At 38.2% G+C, this 20264-nt stretch overlaps 1 protein-coding gene across 2 annotated transcripts in view; it reads right to left on the reverse strand.

Moving 5' to 3' along the window:
• The window catches only part of cd276 (CD276 molecule), a 95001-nt gene that overhangs the window by 32988 nt on the left and 41749 nt on the right, over positions 1-20264 (reverse strand). For both annotated transcript variants that reach the window (XM_026914215.3, XM_026914216.3), the window contains exon 5: positions 1155-1289. In XM_026914215.3, coding sequence (XP_026770016.1) covers positions 1155-1289 — 135 coding nt within the window. The remainder of the gene's footprint in view (positions 1-1154; positions 1290-20264) is intronic.

Genomic DNA, 20264 nt, shown 5'->3' on the forward strand with positions numbered 1-20264 from the left:
GGGATTTTTTAAAAAATAGTCCTGTGCACACTCTTGTTTAAAGTTAATTTTTTGCCTAGTTTAGACTAGTTTTGTTGTGTCTTTGTCTAGGCTTGATTTGTTTTGTTTTGTCTTTAGTTACTTATTTTTATTTAAGGGTACTTTGTTTAGGAACATTGTTGCATTGCATTTCATTTTATTTAGTTTTCTCCTAACATTTTTATATTATTTTATTTGACACTTTATTCGACATCTTAATAGCCAACTTATTTCCAATCATAGTGTGTATCATGGTTTTTCCTGCACAAGTTCCTCTCAATGAATCATCTGATGATAATGATCACATATAGGTATGTAGCAATGTATCTTTGACCCAAGATGTTGCAAATTTTGACTTCATATTCAAAATTATATTGCCAGCCATAGGATATGCATTTGTGTATAGTAGGTGTTTACAGATTCACAAGTTTGACATGGATGTAGTTGAGAGGTGTTAGGAGGCAATGGTTACCACATCAATACATGTTTCCGTATTGGTATTGTTTTCTGTATTGGTAATTTCAATATTACACATGCAGCCCTAGCCCTAGTTTATTACTAGTACACTACTTTGGACATGGTCTAAGAATGTCCTTTAGCACTATCTGTTTTCTCCTGCTCTCTTTGTGCTCTATCCATGTTTCTTTGTCCCTTTTAGTCCTACTCCTTAAAGCGAACACTTTCTGAAAATCAAACTGTTTGGGCTCACAAGTGGTGCAACTCTCTACACATTCAGTCTTTAAAAGGGTGATTTGATTGCGAGTTTGATTGCGAATCCCAACAATTCCACAGCCATTCATGGCTAAGAGGACATTACTGGCCTGCTCTCTAGGTGGGACTGATAGAATTCCTTTGTTCACTGCCAATCAGAGTGATGGAAGCCAATTGCAAGCAGGAGAGATACACACCCCTGATGTTTTTAGGAAAAAATATGTACTATGTATCTTCTCAGTAGCTAAGGTGACCTGCTGAGGTAAAATGAAGGTTAAACAAGTGTAAAGGCTTCTATAATCCATTCGACTGTGTCCTTAGGTTCCCCACTGCTGATTCATACCTTCCTTTGTAAAATCTGCACGAGCCGTCTGAGGTTGTGATTTGGAACACAGCCCTTTGGTCTGGCTGAGGAGTACCCTTACCTGCTCTCATCTCTTCACAGCTCTCTTTGATTTTCCTGTGGCAGACGGCAGCCAAGGCGATGAGGAGACCAAGCAAACAGACCGCCAGCCCAATCGTTACCCACAAAGCCACTTGAGGAAAAACCGGGGCCTGGGCTACAGAGAGAGAGAGAGAGAGAGAGAGAGAGAGAGAGAGAGAGAGAGAGAGAGCAAGAGACTTTATCAGCATTACGCCAAATTCACCTCATCATATTTACATTCGTTCTTCACCATCACTCTTAGCAAGACAAGAAGTGACTGCTTTAACCGGATATACAGTCCACAGTGGCATATAAAGTCCTCATATTCATCTGACATTCACATTATCATCATCAGTGATTGTTAAGTCAGAATGTTTTTAGTAATACTTGGCAGAGTTCTCCTCACATTCCCGCTACTGTCAGTAAAATATCCTGTCCATGTGGCACTGGCTCTGAAGGGAAGAATGAAAATGGGATGTATTTTGAGTTTCAAACAGGCGAACCAACAAACTTCTGCCCCAATTTGCTGGATTTAGACTAGCAGCTTTACAGAAATCTGGATGTACATTTAGAGCTCTAATGAAACCAGACGTGACAGTGGCAAGGAAAAACTCCCTGAGACAACATGAGGAAGAAACCGTGACAGGCTCAAAAGAGAACTCATCAATCGTAGATAATTACAGTATACAGGTATAGAAGAGTAGAAAGGATGTTCAATATGAGCATATTGTGAATAAGAGTCCTGGGATGAGCACTGGATAGTCTTTATGATTACAGCAGCAGTTCTTACGTACAAATCTACTGTAAGGAAGTGCAAATGTTTAGAGTATCCATATGGGCACATCCTCAGCAGCAAAATGTGACATGATAAAGCAGGAAACAAAAATAAAAAAAAAAGTAGAATTTGATGCCAATGCTGTCAACAGGGATGCCCCCCACTGTCAACAAGTCTACTCCTCCTTGTTACCAATGTGTATGTCTCAAATACCCTTAAGATATACTTCAATCAGGAAGGAAGCTATTGAAGAAAAACTATTTCAGACATTTGACCTTGCTGTGACCTTGACCATTTTGGCTTAGTTCCCGTATTTAGTAGCCCTGAGAATATAGCGAGGCTGACAACAATAAATAAGTCTAGTTCTAGCTTTTAATTTAACTTAAAACAAATTTAAGTTAATACAAGGGTCATATTAATCAGCTACCAAAATAGCATTTGGTATTGGTTTATTATTTTTTTTTATTGGTTGTTACGAAATTATTACAAAAAAGCATCTTGTTACTACTAGAAAACATGTTATTATGAGAAAATCATTGTGTTATTATGAAAAGTCTATAGGAATATTGCCAAATTTTTACTTAATGCTTGGCGTAAAACTCAATTTCCTCAAAGATCCAAATTTTTAATAAAATCCTGATGATGTTTTGCGTAACAGCATTCCCAGCATGTGCAAATCTAATATGCTATAATTTGTAGCCATGAAGAAGATTTCTGCATCTGTAAAAACGCTCAGATTTAAGAATCCTTCGTGAGGTACATATACTAATGACAATCAGTGATATTACAATCTCATTGTGGTTTAAGCCAAACATGAAGTAAAATTTTTCTAAATCTGTCAACTGTGCCATTTATCAGAACTTACCAACTGGTAAGCATGTAGGTTATGTTGTAAAAATGAGATCAATAACATAGTTGTCAGATAATAACAAGATTTCTTGTAATAACAAGATGTTTTCTTGTACCAACATGGTAGCAATGCAAGTTTCTTAGAAAAAAAAATGGTGTGCTCTAGGTCTAAAAATAAAGTGTATGACGGTTTATGCAATTAATCATTTTGTAATGTTACATTTATATATTGCGCATAAATTAATTTCCATAGTTCTTGCATGTGTTATTAAATATGATATAAATACAGCAACATTTCCACTTTGGCCAGACGTAAAAGGTAATTGGCTGTCAAGATTGACTGGACTTTTAAGAGGCTTTACCAAGAATGCTCCTCTTCTCAGCATTAACGCAAGTGTTTTCCTGAGGCAGGTGTGCGATCGATTCTCAACACACTTCCGAAATTCTGAGTTATGATCTCATGAAGGCCCTTTATCTCTCAGTGAAGACTGGCTGTCTCTGTGTGTGCATGTTCCTGTGTGTATACGGGGGGTCAGGCAGTCAGAGTGAGATGAACCTTGACTCCAGAGAAAAGGAAAGCATAATATGAGTGACAGGACATGAACGGGGGGAAAAAGAAACGCGCCAAAACAAACTGGTCAGCGAGACAGAGAGAGAGAGAATTATTGCAGACTCCTCCAAATTTCCCCTGGGTATTACTGGCTCTGTGTGTGTGTGTGTGTGGGTGTGTGTGTTGTAAGAGAGAAAATGAGATAGAGAAAGAGATAGAGAGAGGGAGAGAGGCAGACAGGGAGGGAGAAATAGAAACCCCACTAAATGGCTCTGTGGCCTGGACTGCAATAGAAGCACAGCATCACATCAGCGACTCTGGCTGGATAATTTCAAGACATCATTAAATGTCAAAAATGAAACTGCAAACACAGATACAATGGCAAAACACCTGGAACCTCTCAGTCGGAGCATGATAACAGCTTGGTAACATGATTACCAAGAATAATGTGCTTTTTCTGGGTTGTGCTATTTTTGATTTAGGACAGAACATTGCTGCTCTTCTTTTCCTCAACCACCAACACGCGGTTTACTTGTAATCCTTCGAGAATGCAGCCACTTTCAAGTACAACTTTTCAAACAAGTGAGAAAAGTGAAAGGTCAAGTAATGTCAAGCACTTTTTTTTTTACCTTCCAACCAATCAGGTTGCACGTTGGAGGGCAAAACAAACATGGAGGAAATGGAAAACATTTCATTTCCAATATTCCAATGCTACAGTGTAACTTAAAATAACAACTTGTCTAGTTTTGGGACACCTACTGGTACGCAATGTGACGACCCACTTTAACTGTGGCTGCATACTGTCAAGTCACACAAGCAGCTCTTCTCGATTTTCTGCATCTACAGATCTGCATCTACACCTTTCTGCACATACAGAAGGTGCTGAACTGCAATAGTTACATATGATTTTTTTTCTGTGAAAATGGGTTTTTCCACCACATGGACTTGTGGTTCAACTCTGCCCAGGTACGAGGAGCTGCATCAGGTCCCTGGATTTGTCAGTCTGCAGCAAGGGGTACCTGTGTTGCAGGGCAAGTTACGCTTGATCATTGGTAGGTCACATGACCTTAACTTTTACAGGCTTTACCTGTGCTTGGAACGTAATAACTTACTAAACATGATGGACTCCTTTCAAACATCATCCATATTTTATTGTTCTGCATTTTAAACACGGACAATACTTGGTTTCACTCGGTTTCATTTTGGTGTTGGAGGAAGACAATAGAAAAGAGTGAGTGCTTGCTGGATTATCTTCAAAGTGAAAAAAACCCTTTTTTCCCCACAAGATATAATAAAATCTTTACCACCATGTCAATCTGGATGGAATATACATTACTTGGAGTTATTTCTGCTGGTCATTTTATAGAAGGTTAAATAATCTTTACTCTTAGTACTCTAGAGACGTACAAGCACAACTTGAAAACATTACTGACATGACTGATTCAGATTAAAATCCAACAGATATTCCATAACTCTAGGCCTTAGGGTTGTGAGTACAAGTCTCATGACTGCCTCACTCTTGTGCCTTTTAAACAAATCCCTTATCCTTCCATTGCTCAGCTCTGTGGTTGGACTGGGTTCTGTCTGGCAAATAATTAAAACAAAAAAAAAACCATTAAGAATAATGCTTAGTATGTTAGAGTTTTATATTGAGATCTCTTTGTTTAATATTATTTAGAGCATAAGTAAACATGAACTTCAGCAATATTAAATGAAGTAATTCTATTAATTGATGTTTGCTTAAATAATAATGAAAATAATCTTCATTAACTCCATTAACTCCATGCATAGCTAAAAATAAGTCAACAGTAATCAACGTGAACAAATGTGTTAATTAATGTGTTGACGGTTAATTTGCAGAATTTATAAGTAAGGCTGATTATCAACATTTTTTTCACCAAGTTATAACTTTATTCATGCTAATTTATGCAGGCTTTTTTTGAGTCATACAGTGGGTGGAACAAGCATTAGTACATTTAAGTTTCTTATTATTTAGTTAACATTTTAACCAACATCAAATTGCAAATTATTTTCTTAGCATTGCTTATGGTTTATTCATGACGAAGCTTGGTTTTGAGGAAATAATGGTAATTAGGAAACCCATAATTCCTTAAATTAGCCACCAAGAAACATACTAATTACAGGATTATTTCATGTTTATCATTATAGGCTTTTTTTTGCATTAGGGAGTATAAATTAGTTTGTTCGCATTACTAATGGTGTATTAATGCTAAGATCTATGGTTTATTAAAATCAATGTGTTACAACAACCACTTTTAGTAAACATGGTTAACTCCAGAGAAAAAAAAATGATGTGAAATATGCACATAAAATAATTTAGATTTCAAACAACCTAAACAGCCTAAACCCTAAAACACCTGACCGTCACACCCATATGTGGTTTCCCTTCAATGGAGCTACATCTGTGAACAGATAATGAGCTGCTCCATGCCTACAGAGTCCAAATAACCCAGTCATAATTAAGCGATATGTGCTTTTACCTCACTCCTCTCAGGAAGCGGTAATTGCGAATGCAAAAATCAATATGACTCCTACTTCTCTATTAACGTCCTGGAGAGACCTCTGTGTAAATATCAGCGTAAGAGGAAAGAAAAACCATCAACAGTATCTTGTCAAGTAGACTTTTTTCCCCCTCCTGGATCATAACCGAACAGGACATGGCACAAAAGTGATTAGTCAAGTGCAACGGCAAAGAAATAGAAAAAAAGAAATAGAAAAAATAGCAAGGAAATAGAAAAAAAAATACAAATAAAAAAGGATGAAATGCCAGAACGTTCTGGACCACCTGAGATAAGAGGGTGTCAGGGTGTGTAAATGTAGGAGCAAGGAAAGAGAAAACAACAGGAAATGAAAAAAAGGAGAAAAGAGAGAGAAAAGCAAGTGTAAGAGAGATACTGGAATAAATGGATGTGGTGCTGGATGCAGTAGCTGTGCCGTACATCTTCTCTCTTCTCCTCGCTTCTTCTCTCTCTCTCTCTCTCTCTCTCTCTCCATCTCTCCTCTCTCGCTCCTCTATCTCTCCCTCTGACTGATAAAGACAAATGTTGTGGAGGCCTATCATTTCTGCGCTGGTGCCCCTGAGGCCCGCGGCGTCATATTTCTCTCTTTCGCTTGTTTGATGATGTGATTTTGTTTCCACACTGCAATAGATTTGTCCCTAATGGCTCTATTTACCCATGATCCACCTTAGCTCCTTTCTACAGCCCCTTACTCATCCCCTCTCTTTCTCTCCATCTCTTTGTCTCTCTCAGCTTGCGATTGAGTGCTTCATTTGTTTTTTTGTCATCACCACAATATTCAACCTTGTCCTCTGTGGAGGTCATATTGACCCAGATCATCTCTTTTGAGTGTACAACAAACCTAAATATAACTTTTTTTTAAATCAATGTTATCTTCACCTAAATTTAAATTCTAAACAATATTTCTAAAAACAGTCTTGCGAAAGTATTGATGTTAATTGCTAATTTTCTATAACAGCAGCTCAGTAGTTCTGGCTATAAGGTAAATCACAGCTGTACTGTTAATATATTAATGCGCTTGCTGTAATACTTTATCGTTTCTATAGTGACAACTTACACAGGGACTTGTGCAGTAGACGCTTCACATAAACTGATTAAAACGACTTGTCTAATTGCTGATATGGCGAAATATTCTGTGAGGAGACTTTTATTTTGCATTTTTGGAAGGAGTCTCCAGTGTCAGAGGTAAAGCTATAGTGTCAGAGCTGTAGCTTTCATTTTTCTGACATGTGAGTCTTCAGGACAGAGGGCTTTGTGGTTTCTCAGAAACATGACAAGCTCATTTTTTGTCTTATTTACATCAGAAGCGAGAAAATCTTGTTTTGCTGACGTTCCAGAGCAAAAAAATGTTCCACTCCTATTTTTTTCTCTATTATTTCTCTTCTATTTAGTCACCTGCCTATCCCCACCCACCAACTAGCTCTTCCCTGTCATACAACTGCTCCCAACCAGTGAAGTTGAAGGCTAACATGTACTTCCTACAAGACATGTGAAGCTAGCTGCTACTGCTGCATCACAGGGCAGTGTAACACATTCAGAGGAAATCACTATCTACCCTCTTCCGCATACATGAAGTCACAGATGTCTACAACTGACTAGTGAAACTGTGGTTTCTGTCCCTCCCACCCAGAGAGCACGGCCAATTTTACTCCCTTCACTCCCGGAACTGTCGGGGTTTGAACCGGCAATCTTCTCAGGAGCAGCACTCAGAAACCCAATGCTCTACAACGTTAAACATAAATACATATAAACAAATTAAAATTATGATGTGTCCTTTTTGTATAAATAAAAATTGATCTGATTGCTCTTTGATCTTTGCAAATTTTACACCCTCATTCGATCACTTTCCATAAACAGTTTTTAAGATTTCTAATAATAATTAGGTTGGAAGTGCAAAAGGACTTGCGCAACCATCATGAAAAAGGATGCAGATGCAGAAGACAGACAGGACGTGTCAAAGGGCTCCCGAAGCCTGGGTGATTTATGCTTCGGAGAAATTTGTGATAGTCTGGAACAGTTCTGGTTTTTCAGAACAGCAGGATGCTCTTCCAGCTATTTTGAATATGTTCATCAAGAAAGAGGGCGGGGTAATTAACAGGAAGTAGTAATAAGTGAAATATGATGATACAAAGATGCTGTAGTTTTCAGTGTCCCGTCTTTTGAAACAAAACCACGACCTCCGTCTGACTTTTGGGCCTCTCACACATTAAATTTAGCTTAAGTCATTTGTAGATTAATGTCAGAACTAATCGTTATTTCAACCAGTTCTATTAATATTAAACAGGTGAACAGTAAATTCCACTGCGTTCTGTAGCGTGACTGCAGATGCACAAATCCAACACGAAGACAATAATATATACAATACACATCCCGAAAAGAAAATAAATAAATATAATAAATAAAATAGAAAAATACCACAGCCTTCTCCTCCTGGAGCTTACTGACATTTCTGGGATTATTTGCTATTATTTATTTATCCATCTATTTATTCTGTTCTCTTCCACCCACCCCGTCGAGGGACCTCTGTGACTTCTGATTAGCAATAATAACAATAAATGCAATCACACAGACGGCGAGAGAGAAATGTCAGCGGACAGGGATTAGCTAAATCAGAAAGGATTGAGGAAGGGCTGAGATTCGATTTCCTTCTTTTTGAGGGATTTGGTTTGAATAAAGGCATATGGAATTCATTTTAATAAAAGGTAGTGATTATATATTTTTATAGGAACTTTTCTTGACTGAATATCACAGTATAAGTGCGTGTCTGTATGTAAATATAAGAGCATGTAAAACACTGTGGGAATTGGAAAAACTTGGCAAACGACAAGAGATTGGAGCTTTATTTTTGTCGCATCAGCATCTTTGCACAGCAGCTGCCTGCTGATGTTTTTTTTTTTTTTTTTCAAGTTTCAATGAAAATTACTTTATAGGCTCAAAAGCAGAGGGTCGGCTTATTGAAAGTCCTGAGAGGCACATCTCCTTTTTTTATCTTCTTAAAAGATATGCCTCTTAAAATCACATCATTCCCTTTATTTTAGTGGCAAGGGCTGATATTAAAGTCAATTCACACACACACACACACACACAACTGCATTTACATTTATTCATCTGACAGCTGCTTTTATCCAAAGCGACTTAAAAGAGAATCAAAAGCCAGTGCAAGCATAAAACTGAGCAGCTGATGGTATAAGGGGCTTGATTAAGGTCCAGCATTGGATCTATGACGGTCCGGTTGATGAGTGCTGCCAGCTTAGTGATTTTGCTGCTAGATCTGATGACTTTTTGATTCCTTTCAGCAACTTTATTTTAGAAAAGAGACTAGAGACAAACCTAGCAACTTTTGGAGCAGATGTTAGCGACTCCAGCTTACATCACATCTACTGGTTCGGTCGACTCACCACCAGTGTGTAAAACCTGACAACACGGACACTGAACATCATTATTCCCAATAACCAATTAGTGATTACCATTCTTCCCAACGACCAATCACTGATCACCATTGTTCCCAGTGACCAATCACTGATCACCATTGTTCCCTACAAACAATCATTAAACACAATTTTTCCCAACAACCAATCACTGGTCACCATTTTTCCCAATGACCAATCACTGAACACCACCGTTCCCAACGACCAATCACTGATCACCATTGTTCCCCCCAACAACCAATTACTAATCACCATCGTGCACAACAACCAATCATTGATCATCTTTGCTCCCAACAACCAATCATTGATCATCTTTGGTCCCAATGAATTTCTTGGTGATATTTACAAGTAATAAAGGCAAGTTATTCCAACCATACCTGTTTCTTTCATTCTATTCCCTGACTCCAAACTACAACTGCTTCATTTTGTCTGCGTTTGTCTTCAATGAAGTGTCTACAGAAAACCTTCCTTCTTCATGAAACACATTCTGACATGTGAATGATCATGACGGTTCAATGAACATGCAAATTAGTCAATGACGTCTGACATCTGTCGACTTCTAGCAACTTTTTGACCACGCATTAGCTACTTTTCCTTCAAAAGAGTCGGCAACACTGCTGTTGAACTTCTAGTCACTAATACAGAACCTTAACCACTGGGTTAATTCCCTACATTTACCATGACCTAACGTGACCTCTTCACCCACCACCATCTCCTGTTCCAATATCCGTGGTTTTGTTGATAACTGTACTTTTGTGTCATAATGAGTTATAGGCCTGTGTTTATAATTCCAAAACAAAAACATTAATTAATTGCAGCTCTGTGCTGTCCTTGTGTACTGCAAAATCATCAATCAGCCTCAAAAGCTAGCCTGCTAGCCTCACTTGTCATAGTCAGCTCTGTATGATCAGCATTGGCATTAAATGCTGGCTAAGTGCAGCAAACCTCCTCGATCACTTTCTGTCTCTTGTTTTTTAACCCTTTGGGTCCTTTTTAAAAGTTTAAGCGTGGAACAATGTGAAACTGTATGTGCGTGCCTTGATTTCGCTAATGAACATAACAGAGATTGTTATATTGATTTAGACCTGATATAACATCGATACTGTAATAAATTATGCCAATATACACTCTTCTGAGATATCACTAATATTGTGATATCTTTTTATTATTATTTAGTGACATAAAAGTTGACAAAATGATCTGATGGACATTCCCTCAATTTCTCCTTAACCCTGTCGTCTGTGACGAACTAGAAGTTTTAGCTGATAACTATCATCCAGTTGTAATTTTCACATAAATACTTACAATTTATTAAATTGCCTTTTATGTACATGATATGACAAGCCTAATAATTAAATGGCAATATTTATTTGGCTGTAAAACGAGTCACACTGTTAATGTGGGCCGTCTGGTACTGTCATACTTATATTTAGATATTTGCCGAGAAGCCTCTATAAAAGCCACGTCCTGGGAAGGAAGCGTAGCTGTGTCTGTATTTATATTTTCATATCAGGCTCCAGTTGCACCAGATGAATGCAAGATCAGTTGTAAATCAGGGTGTCTTTTTTTTTTTTTTGCAGTGTTCATATGAGTTCTCAGAGTTTTAAAGCAGATTATCTAATGAGAAAAGACAGATGCAAACAACGAAATTTAACCAAACCATCAAATTATCATTAGAAAGACCTTCTTCTTGTTTTGTTTTTTTTTGTTGTGAGACATGATAAATAGTCAGGGTCAGCACAAATAATTGCGGTCAAGTGATTATTTAATATGATACAACACTTTGTTCCGGCCTAGTAATTTGATCTGGGGTGAATTCTCACGCCTCGCGCCTTGCCAGGATAGACTCAGGGTGAATCAGTTACTGAAGATGAATGAATGAATGAATGAATGTATTACTACTACGAAAATCAAACGAAATCAGCAGAGTCATTAGGATGAACAGATAAAGTGTTCTAAACAGATATGAATACAGATATAAATAGAAAGTGCACTATTCACTTTCTTATATTAGACGCCTTGCCAGAAAGCTTCACAGGGCATATGAGTGAGATTAAAGATGTGTATCAGCACTGAAATTCCGCAGGACGCAGCAAAACTGTTGCATGAGTGAGCAGTCAGATATGAAGCTTGCGTGACACACGTGGCATAATTTACATCATTTCTTCATTCATCCTTAGTGACTGCCTGGTCAGCACTGTGGTGGATTAAGTTAGGCTACTAGTTTGTTTATATTTTGGGAAATAGAACGTAATTTGATAGAAAATATCGCAGACAGGTACTAACAAAAATAATAATAGTGTGACAGGGATTAAAAAAACAATCTCTAGTTGAGACTTGAGTGATGTAGCTGAGGTTGAGGAACTGTCAGAGCCAGAATTCACACACCACACTGGCATTTCTAACTCTGGGTTTTTTCCCCTCAGTGTTCTGTTCCAGTTCAGGCCACACCCACTTAGGGTGTAATTCCAAATACAAATATAGATACGGATATTTGGAGCACTGAACAGATACGGATAAAGATAGTGGCATTGCATTACATTCCTAGTAAGTCATGGACAGAAAGTAAGGGTTATAATTTGCACACTACAGCTGATCATGGATAGTGAAGGGTGTAGTCATGGGAGAAATAAACATTTCATGTAGCACCCAAAGTATTCTCTGGTCTGTTCCTCAGAGAAATGTTCTCTGGTGAACCTTACAGCACATGTTTTCTCTCCCAAATAGAACCTCATTAGATAGTTAGAACTACTCATTAGAGCGACTCTAATGGTTTTTTAAGAGTGTTGAAAAGTGGCCAAGTAAGGAAGGACCCTACTGCCCTTTCCTCTTAGTGAGAAGACATGTGACTGTGTCCCTGAGAATCCATAGCACAGCAGGGACACCTGACTTGGAGACATTATATTAGGAATTGGAGTCTTTTGTTTGTGAATGTTACAAGAAAAATGCGTATTTGATGTTTACAGTGTTTTTTTCCCCAAGTTAGTTGGAAGCAGTGCTATTTTGCTATTTTGAAACTACATTAGTGTTGCATTTAATGAGCTCTTCTCATATTAGATAAAGCCCAAATTATGGAGTTCTGCACATACCACATGGCACTTCACAATCATCTTGTTGTCTTTGTCTTATTGAAACGAAGTCGAATCCTTCAGTTTCTTTTTAAAACCTCATTTCAAATCTCGAGCACTCTGATTGAGCGAAAACAACATTGTATCATCGTACCAGTGCGATTTGCACGGCAAAGTCAGTATGCAGAACGCTCTCTGGCAACGAAGGAGCTTTCTAAATGAGCTGCATTCTAATGAGACGCATTAGTGAGATGCTCAACGAAATGAGCATTCGAGTCAGTCTTCCTGTAGCCGCTGATTCCGAGCTTAAAGGCTGGTGTAATAGTAGCGCTCTGGATGCAGGCGTGTAAACACACTCTGAACACTTCGCCTTTTCTGCTCGGATCAATAAAGTGCCTTTTAAACCGTCGAGGAAAAAAATGTCCAATATGTTTAGCCTTGCGATGCTGCATCTGCTAACAAAATAGACCAATGTGGTAATAAACCTCCTCCCTCACCTGTGTGTCCTGGTAAAAAAAAGACACAGGGTAAAATCCTAAGCCTGCAATAAAGCACTTAGACATAATTCATCCTAATTACTGAAGAAAAAAAAAGGTGTTGTGGATGAGAGTGCCTTTTTCAGGCAAACTTTCTGCTCTTTGTCTTTTATTTATTAATTTTTTTCTGAGGTAAAAAATGGACTGAGCGAAGGTTTAAAAAACGAAGCCGAGTGGAACAGCTAATTAAGAATGTGTGGTGTACAGAGCAAGCACAGAAAAAGGTTGGCTCATTAGGAGACGGAGCCTCGGAATGTAGGACATCACTGCAATGAGGAAATTCTCCATCCTGGACAACAAATAGACACAAATAAAAACTCAAGCCAGGTGGAGGATGAGACGTTCGGCTCCTGACTGACACCAGCTTCATCGCTACTGCACCGGACTATCGATTTTTCCCCGCTACTCTATTTAAGCTCTCTGCGTGTCTGTCTCTCTGTCTATCTCTATCTCTCATTCTCTCAGCCGAGAGGAGAAGGCAATGGAAACTTCAGCCACTATAATCAGTTTAAAAGGTCGTGCACTCTAAATTTTTAATTAGCTTTAAAACAAGAAGGCCTCTCGCTGAGAGCGAGGAGGTGTAGCAGGCAATCAGGAGTGACAGCGATCAGGAGCCGAACACTTTGATCTAACCTGATGAGGTGTCAGGCAGGAGAGGCTGATTGAAGAAAGGGAACGTGTGTGGTGTGAGTGTTAGATTTTCTAGCGTCCTGTCTGACAGTATGACTGCTGAAGAGTTGGGAAGAAGTTACAGGAGTTACAGCTTTTGATTGTTTTTTGTAATTAGAACGAGAGCGAGAAAAAGTCACAAACTCCACAAACAAGAAAAAAATCCACCAATAGTATTGCCTCACTAACTGTATCTGTTTCTTTTTTGTTCTCAAAATATTCATATTGGTATCTGTAGTGGGCGTGGGCGTGGCCTAAACCGGAAGTTTGTTTAATATGAACCAGCACTGTTCAGCACAGCAATGTAAACTCGCTCACGTAGTTATTACCCCTGCAACATTACACAGCTACTCTACACGACTTTCATAATCCCAGTATCGCTCATCCTTTCACACTACACAACTTTTAATCACTTGTGAACAGTTGTTTGGGGTTGCACACTACACAACCGCTCATAGACAAGGCAAGAGAGATGGAGCGACCTCTGCCGAAGTGCACCTGATCCTCAAATTTGGTTTTCTTACAAAAATAAATGTAAGAGTGGACTATCATGTGACTTTGTGGTGTCTTTGTCACTATTTTTTCCTCCCAAAACAAGAAAAAAAATAAGAAAAACATGTGGAGGAAATACTGGTTAGGGAGATGCAGGCAGTGATGATCGTCTGTTCTGCAAAGAGAACTGGAGGTATAGTGCAAAATCATGTTTTTTTTATTTGAATACATCTAAAATTGTGAAGGAATGTTTATATACATGCATATTGCCTGGGACAAGCCATTGAAAAAGGGCCTCCAAGCAAATGCACACACACACACACACACACACACACAAACATACACAATCAGAAAAATATAAACCATTATAGCACATAATTGAACTATAACTTATTCTAATGTGATGTTCAATACTGCTTAAAGAACTTTACTATACAGTGCTTTGAGTTAATCAGTCCTTCTTTTCCCTTTTGCTTTTCTTTTTGTTGTTTTTTGCCTGACTTACACAACATCTTAACAAACTTGGCAATCTAAAGACCCCATATAGTGTATATAAGAAAATGTCTGTAATTAGTTTCAAACATTTCAGTAGGTGTGAAAGCTCTTACCATAAATGTTAACTTATCTGATAATTTACAAATGATACATAGGCCTAAATGTTTGACCATCATACAGTAGTTTGTATCTGACAAACCCAAGGCTATTAACCTGAGCTAAAAAGTTCAAACATCACATCATCCTCTAAAAATGCATCTCACATGTAATAGCTTCAAAGCCTTGGATCTTATATTGTGTATAATGTCTCTTTATTTTCATCGACTTTTTATAATCAGAATCAGGCCTCTAAGACTTTTTAAACCGTTTTTCCCTTTGAATATGCAAATATTATTCAAATCTTAATAGTATTTGAGCAGAGAAATCAGTTCTGCCAACTGTAATGTGCAGTGGATAAAAAAAGGTTGAAAGCTTGCTGTAAAACTGCAATCGCTGCATAAAAACTAGTTAGAAAGTAAGGAAAGACTATCAGATTTGTCTGTATGAGTCTTAACCCTGCGAGAGAAGCTGCGTGTGGTTTATAACACACACTGGAACGTGAAGCTCATACACAGCGGGGAACTGCCACTTGCACTACAAAATCAGGGAATTAGCTCTCTTTGATTAAAATGGCTCACTGCTGTTGGTGCACAATAAAGCCGAAGAAAGAAGTGTCTAATTAACCGACGCTCACCATCACTTAGAACAACCTTGACATCATGTGAAAAAGTAGGCTAAGCTATTCATTATGCCTGTATTCCCTATCAAAGAGCAAAAAAATGCTAAGTTAGAGCACGAGATGATGAAACCAGCTTGCAAACTGTCCCGAAAAACAATGTGGCGTCCAAAAAATCAAGCACACTTCAGCCTCTAATGTGTTTATTTGACAAAACAGTTTTGGTTTTATAAGCTTTAGTGATTTAAGCTACCAGGTAAAGAGCGCTGAGAACTAGGGGAGTGAATCTCTCTCTTCCAGTGCATCTTGATACGTATTATACAATACAATACAAAAAAAACAAAAAAAAAAACGATACAGTTAAACAAGTAACGATTCAATATGCTTCAGTCCACCACTGTTCTCCGTTTTCCTCCCCAGTTCAAAGACATGCGTCGTATCCTGATTGGCATTTCCAAATTGTAAGTGTGTGTGCAATTGTGCCCTGTGATGGGTTGGTACCCCGTCCGGGGTGTCCCCCACCTTGTGCGCCGAGTCCCCTGGGATAGGCTCCAGGCTCCCCGCGACCCGTGTAGGATAAGCGGTACAGAAAATGGATGGATGGATCATTTATCCAATTACCCTAGATATTTTATTGGAGAATTTGTCAGGTCATGCCGCTATAGGAAAATAATCAACTTGAAAATAATCAATAATCAACTGCTCACAGTAACTCCACCCCATGTCAGGCCGCATCACATGACCTCGTCAGTGTAATTATTTTCCAATTACAGCACACCCCAGAGTGTCTTATTCCTCTAATACAACAGCAATTTACAAACACTAACAATTTTTATTTATTAAAGAATGAGACATCATAGTTTCTATCCATTTATAGTTACATTTAATGTGTGGAATGTCCCGAAAAACAAGTTAGGTCCTGTTATCAGTTACATCATAGTATACAAAAAAAAAAAAAAATAATGCAGTTTTCATGTTAGAAAGAAACTGTAAAATCCTCCATCCTTACAGTTTTATCTGACTGTTACAAAGTGCTGACACTGGAGACTCCTTCCAAATGCAAAATAGACATCTCCTCACAGAAAACTTCACCATATCAACAATCACACTTTTTTTAACGGTGCATCTGCTATACAAGTTCCTGTGCTCCAGAGGTGCTGTATGATCTCTGATTCCAGTTTCCTAAGTTGTGATGGAAAGAATTTCACTGTACTTTACATGGGTATAACTTTGTTTTGAAAAGTGCTGAAGAGAAGAATGATGACAGGGCATTTAAAAAAAAACAAAATCCACACTCGCTTTTTAAATACATGGGAATGATGGATGTTTTGGACTTTTAAAATCGGGTTGCTGTGGTTTACATCACCTTCATCGTGTCTTCACTGGGAGGCTGTTAGAAGGAAAAAGAAAACAAAGCTAATAGCGCGTTCCTGCAAGACAGCTACAGCAGCGATTATAAAACTGTAAATTCTCATATATGCCATAATATCATGATTCTTTCCTTCCTGCATCCCTCCCTTCTTTTCCTTTATCTTCCTTTCCTTCCTTCTTTCCTTCCTAACTTGTTTTTCCTCTGTCCCTATCCTTTCCTTTCCTCCCTCCATCACTTCGTTTCCATTGTTCTGTCCTTCCTGCCCCCTTCCATTCCTCCCTTCCTTCCTTTCCTTCCTTTCTGCATTTCTCTCTCCCTTCCTTTTCTTCCTTTTTTCCTTCCTGCCTCTCTTCTTCCCTTTCCTCTCTTCCTTCCTTCCTTCCTTCCTTGCAAACTACTTACACCTTACTACATATAAAGACCTGAACCAATAACATGACCTTTGTCCCATTACAGCATTTATTTTATATGACATGTGTGTATACTTTATTTAAGGTGAATCCCAGGCATTACGTTTTTATATGGCTCAATGAACAAACGCATAAACACCATCAAATGAAGCTGAAATTCTTTCTTTCCTCTATCTTCATAATCAGTGTTTCATTTCAGTGTGCTGGTGTGCAGAGCACAAAGTGTGTGTGAAAATCAGCACTCTTTCCTTTCTCAGGTCTCTGATGCTCTGCTCTTGAGGCAGGTGGATAAATCAGTTACTCCAGAGAACCATGACATCCCTCACTGGGCTAAAACCAGAAACCAAACCACGGCCATATCCACCAAAGCAAAGAAATCATATCACATCCATGCAAATACATTTTCTTTTTTTTTCAAGCTCGTCAGTTCAAAGAGAGAGTGTGCTGTGCTTTGATGGTGGCTCATCCACTGCAGCAGATTATGTAACGACAGAATTCTTTAAGAGAAACGCTCTTCTCTTATACTTTCTCTCACAGTCTTCCTCTCAGATACTGTAGAGTGAAATCCAGAGAAGTCTAAATAAATGAACACACTGCTAAATAAATGAAGAGACCTTTAGAAAAAAAAATTAAAAGGAAAAATGTAAAAAAAAAAAAAAAATCTAAACAGCACCAAGAATATAAAAACTAAAAAACTAAAAAAAAAAAAAAAAAAAGCAACCTAATCTTTACCTACTGCATATGCACAGCCGGGGTGATAAGTTTACATATGCCTTGCAAAATGTTAATAATTTCAAAAAAAAAAAAAAAAAGAGGGATCATAAAAATTACATTACGACTGTTTTTATGTTTTGTGATAGTTGTTCATGAGTCCCTTGTTTGTCTTGAGCAGTTAAACTGCTCCCCAGTTCTTCAGAAAAATTCTCCAGGTCCTGCACATTCTTTACTTTTCCAGCATCTTCTGCATATTTGACCCCTTTCTAACAGGAGCTACATGATGTTGAGATCCATCTTTTCACACTGAGGACAACTGAGGGACTCGTACACAACTATTACAAAAGGTGCAAACATTCACTGATGCGCAAGAAACCAACACAATACTTTAAGAGCCGGGGGGATGTAAACTTTTGAACAAGATGATCGGTGTTATTAAATTGTTATTATTTTGTTAAAAGATAACATTTATAACATTTCTTTTTTTAATATAATCTCTATCTAATGTATTCAATGTGTATGTAATATATATATATATATATATATATATATATATATATATATATATATATATATATTTATTTATTTATTTATTTATTTATTTAAACAGTAAACAGTTTTTTCATTCTTTTCTCAGTACAGAGAAACATGCAATATACACTATAGACATGAAAAACCCTTAAGTATTCCTTTATTTCCTCTCTTTACAGTTGTTTCCTCCTTTCTCCAGCCATGAAGTAAACTCTATGACTATTCCAATCTTCTCTGTCATGCTTTCAGTGCTGCGCTGGCTGACCTCTAGACAAGGAAATAACCTCCAGCTTCTACCTTCTGGCCACACAATGGAAATCAACAAATAAATGCCCCATTTCATTGACGTTCTAAAAAGGAAAAAAGTCTGAAGTGTACTCCCAGATTTTATGGCTGTAAGTAAAATGGAGGGCTGCGTCCGACCCCAAGCACTTCCAGGTCTATTATTAGAGGTGCTGGATCAATATGGCTTGGAAGATATTTCAGAGGAAACTAACTAAAATGACTCAGTAATGTGTGGCTGAAACTAAGAGACACTTTGAGAAGGTCTTGACCATTTACTCTGAGTTTTGTGATCTCGCACGGAATCGATGCAGTGAATTTAATAATGCAGGCCTCGTTTTTATAAATGTCCGAGTCTCTTGCTCTTTGGCCGGGAAAGTGCTTGAGACGTGTATGCATTGGAATAGGTTACTTGCACAAACATTTCCGATATTGTCACCAAAACGACACCTTAGCTTCTGGCTCGTCCACTATCACGGCAATGGCGCTATTTTACACCTGGTGTCTGCAGGAGCGCCGAATATTTGCACTACTGTCACCTTATCACTTTCAACAGGACTGTGTACTGGTCGGCGTCGTAGTTATGTACTGTCTGTTCTGTCTTGTGCTGTCTGCACATGTTTGCACTTGTGCACTTTACGTTTAATTTATGTAATTTATGTAGTTCCCGTAGTTCTATGTTGTTATGTGTTGTCTTATGTAGCACCTTGGTCCTGGAGAAACGTTGTTTCGTTTCACTGTGTACTTGTATATGGCTGAAATGACAATAAACTCCACTTGACTTGACTTGACTTGACTTGAAAATGAAATACCTATTAAAAGAAACAAACACCCTAGCTAATGTTAGGTCAACAGTATGACTTTTGTAAGACTGAAACAAAAAAAAAACAAAGTTAGACGTTGCTGTCTCGCTGTACCGACGAATGTAAACAGTGCTACTGGAAATGCAAGATTCGCACTACTTCAAAACAGAGATACGTCACAGCCCTGAGTGCATCTGAGATAACGCTGCCTGCTTCACCGTGAAGCCGTGCGCGTGATGCAATAACTTCAATGCAATGTGGACTTTCAACATGAACAGAGAAGCCTTTCTACACCCACGCAATGCAAAGTGTGCTGTACTGGATGCAGTGTAAGACACACAGACATGTGCAGTGATGTAAACAGAAGCGGAAGCTGCATGGTAATGAGCTCGGAGCTCTGAGTACGGCATGGTTTAACACTCAAGCTCATGAGTGCCTAAAGCTCCAGCTGCAAAATAAACTAGGGATGCATTGATACTGATATTGGGTATCAGTTCGATACCATGCTCATGTACTCACAGTCGTACATAGTAAAAAAAAATAATGCTTAGATACTAACATCCAACACCACGTGTGACTTAATCCTAGTGTATGTTTCTGTGCTGAGGAATAGATGTCAGTGATTTGGAAGTATACTGTGCTCTGTGAAAATATCACTAGGAGGAACTACAACATCTTCCTACAATACAAATAAACTGATCTTATAACATCTTATGATGCTTAATCATTATCTTTAATAGACAGCATGAGAGCAGCAACCTGAATGCACAGATCAGTATCAGCTTGAGCACAAGGTGCTGTGAAATGTGCACGCAGGTATGAAGGTATGAAGCAGGGAAAGAAGCGTGCAGAGAAAATGGTGCACATGAGAGTAGTTCACTT

The sequence above is a fragment of the Pangasianodon hypophthalmus genome, chromosome 6 (genome assembly GCF_027358585.1).
Source record: "Pangasianodon hypophthalmus isolate fPanHyp1 chromosome 6, fPanHyp1.pri, whole genome shotgun sequence".
NCBI lineage: Eukaryota > Metazoa > Chordata > Actinopteri > Siluriformes > Pangasiidae > Pangasianodon > Pangasianodon hypophthalmus.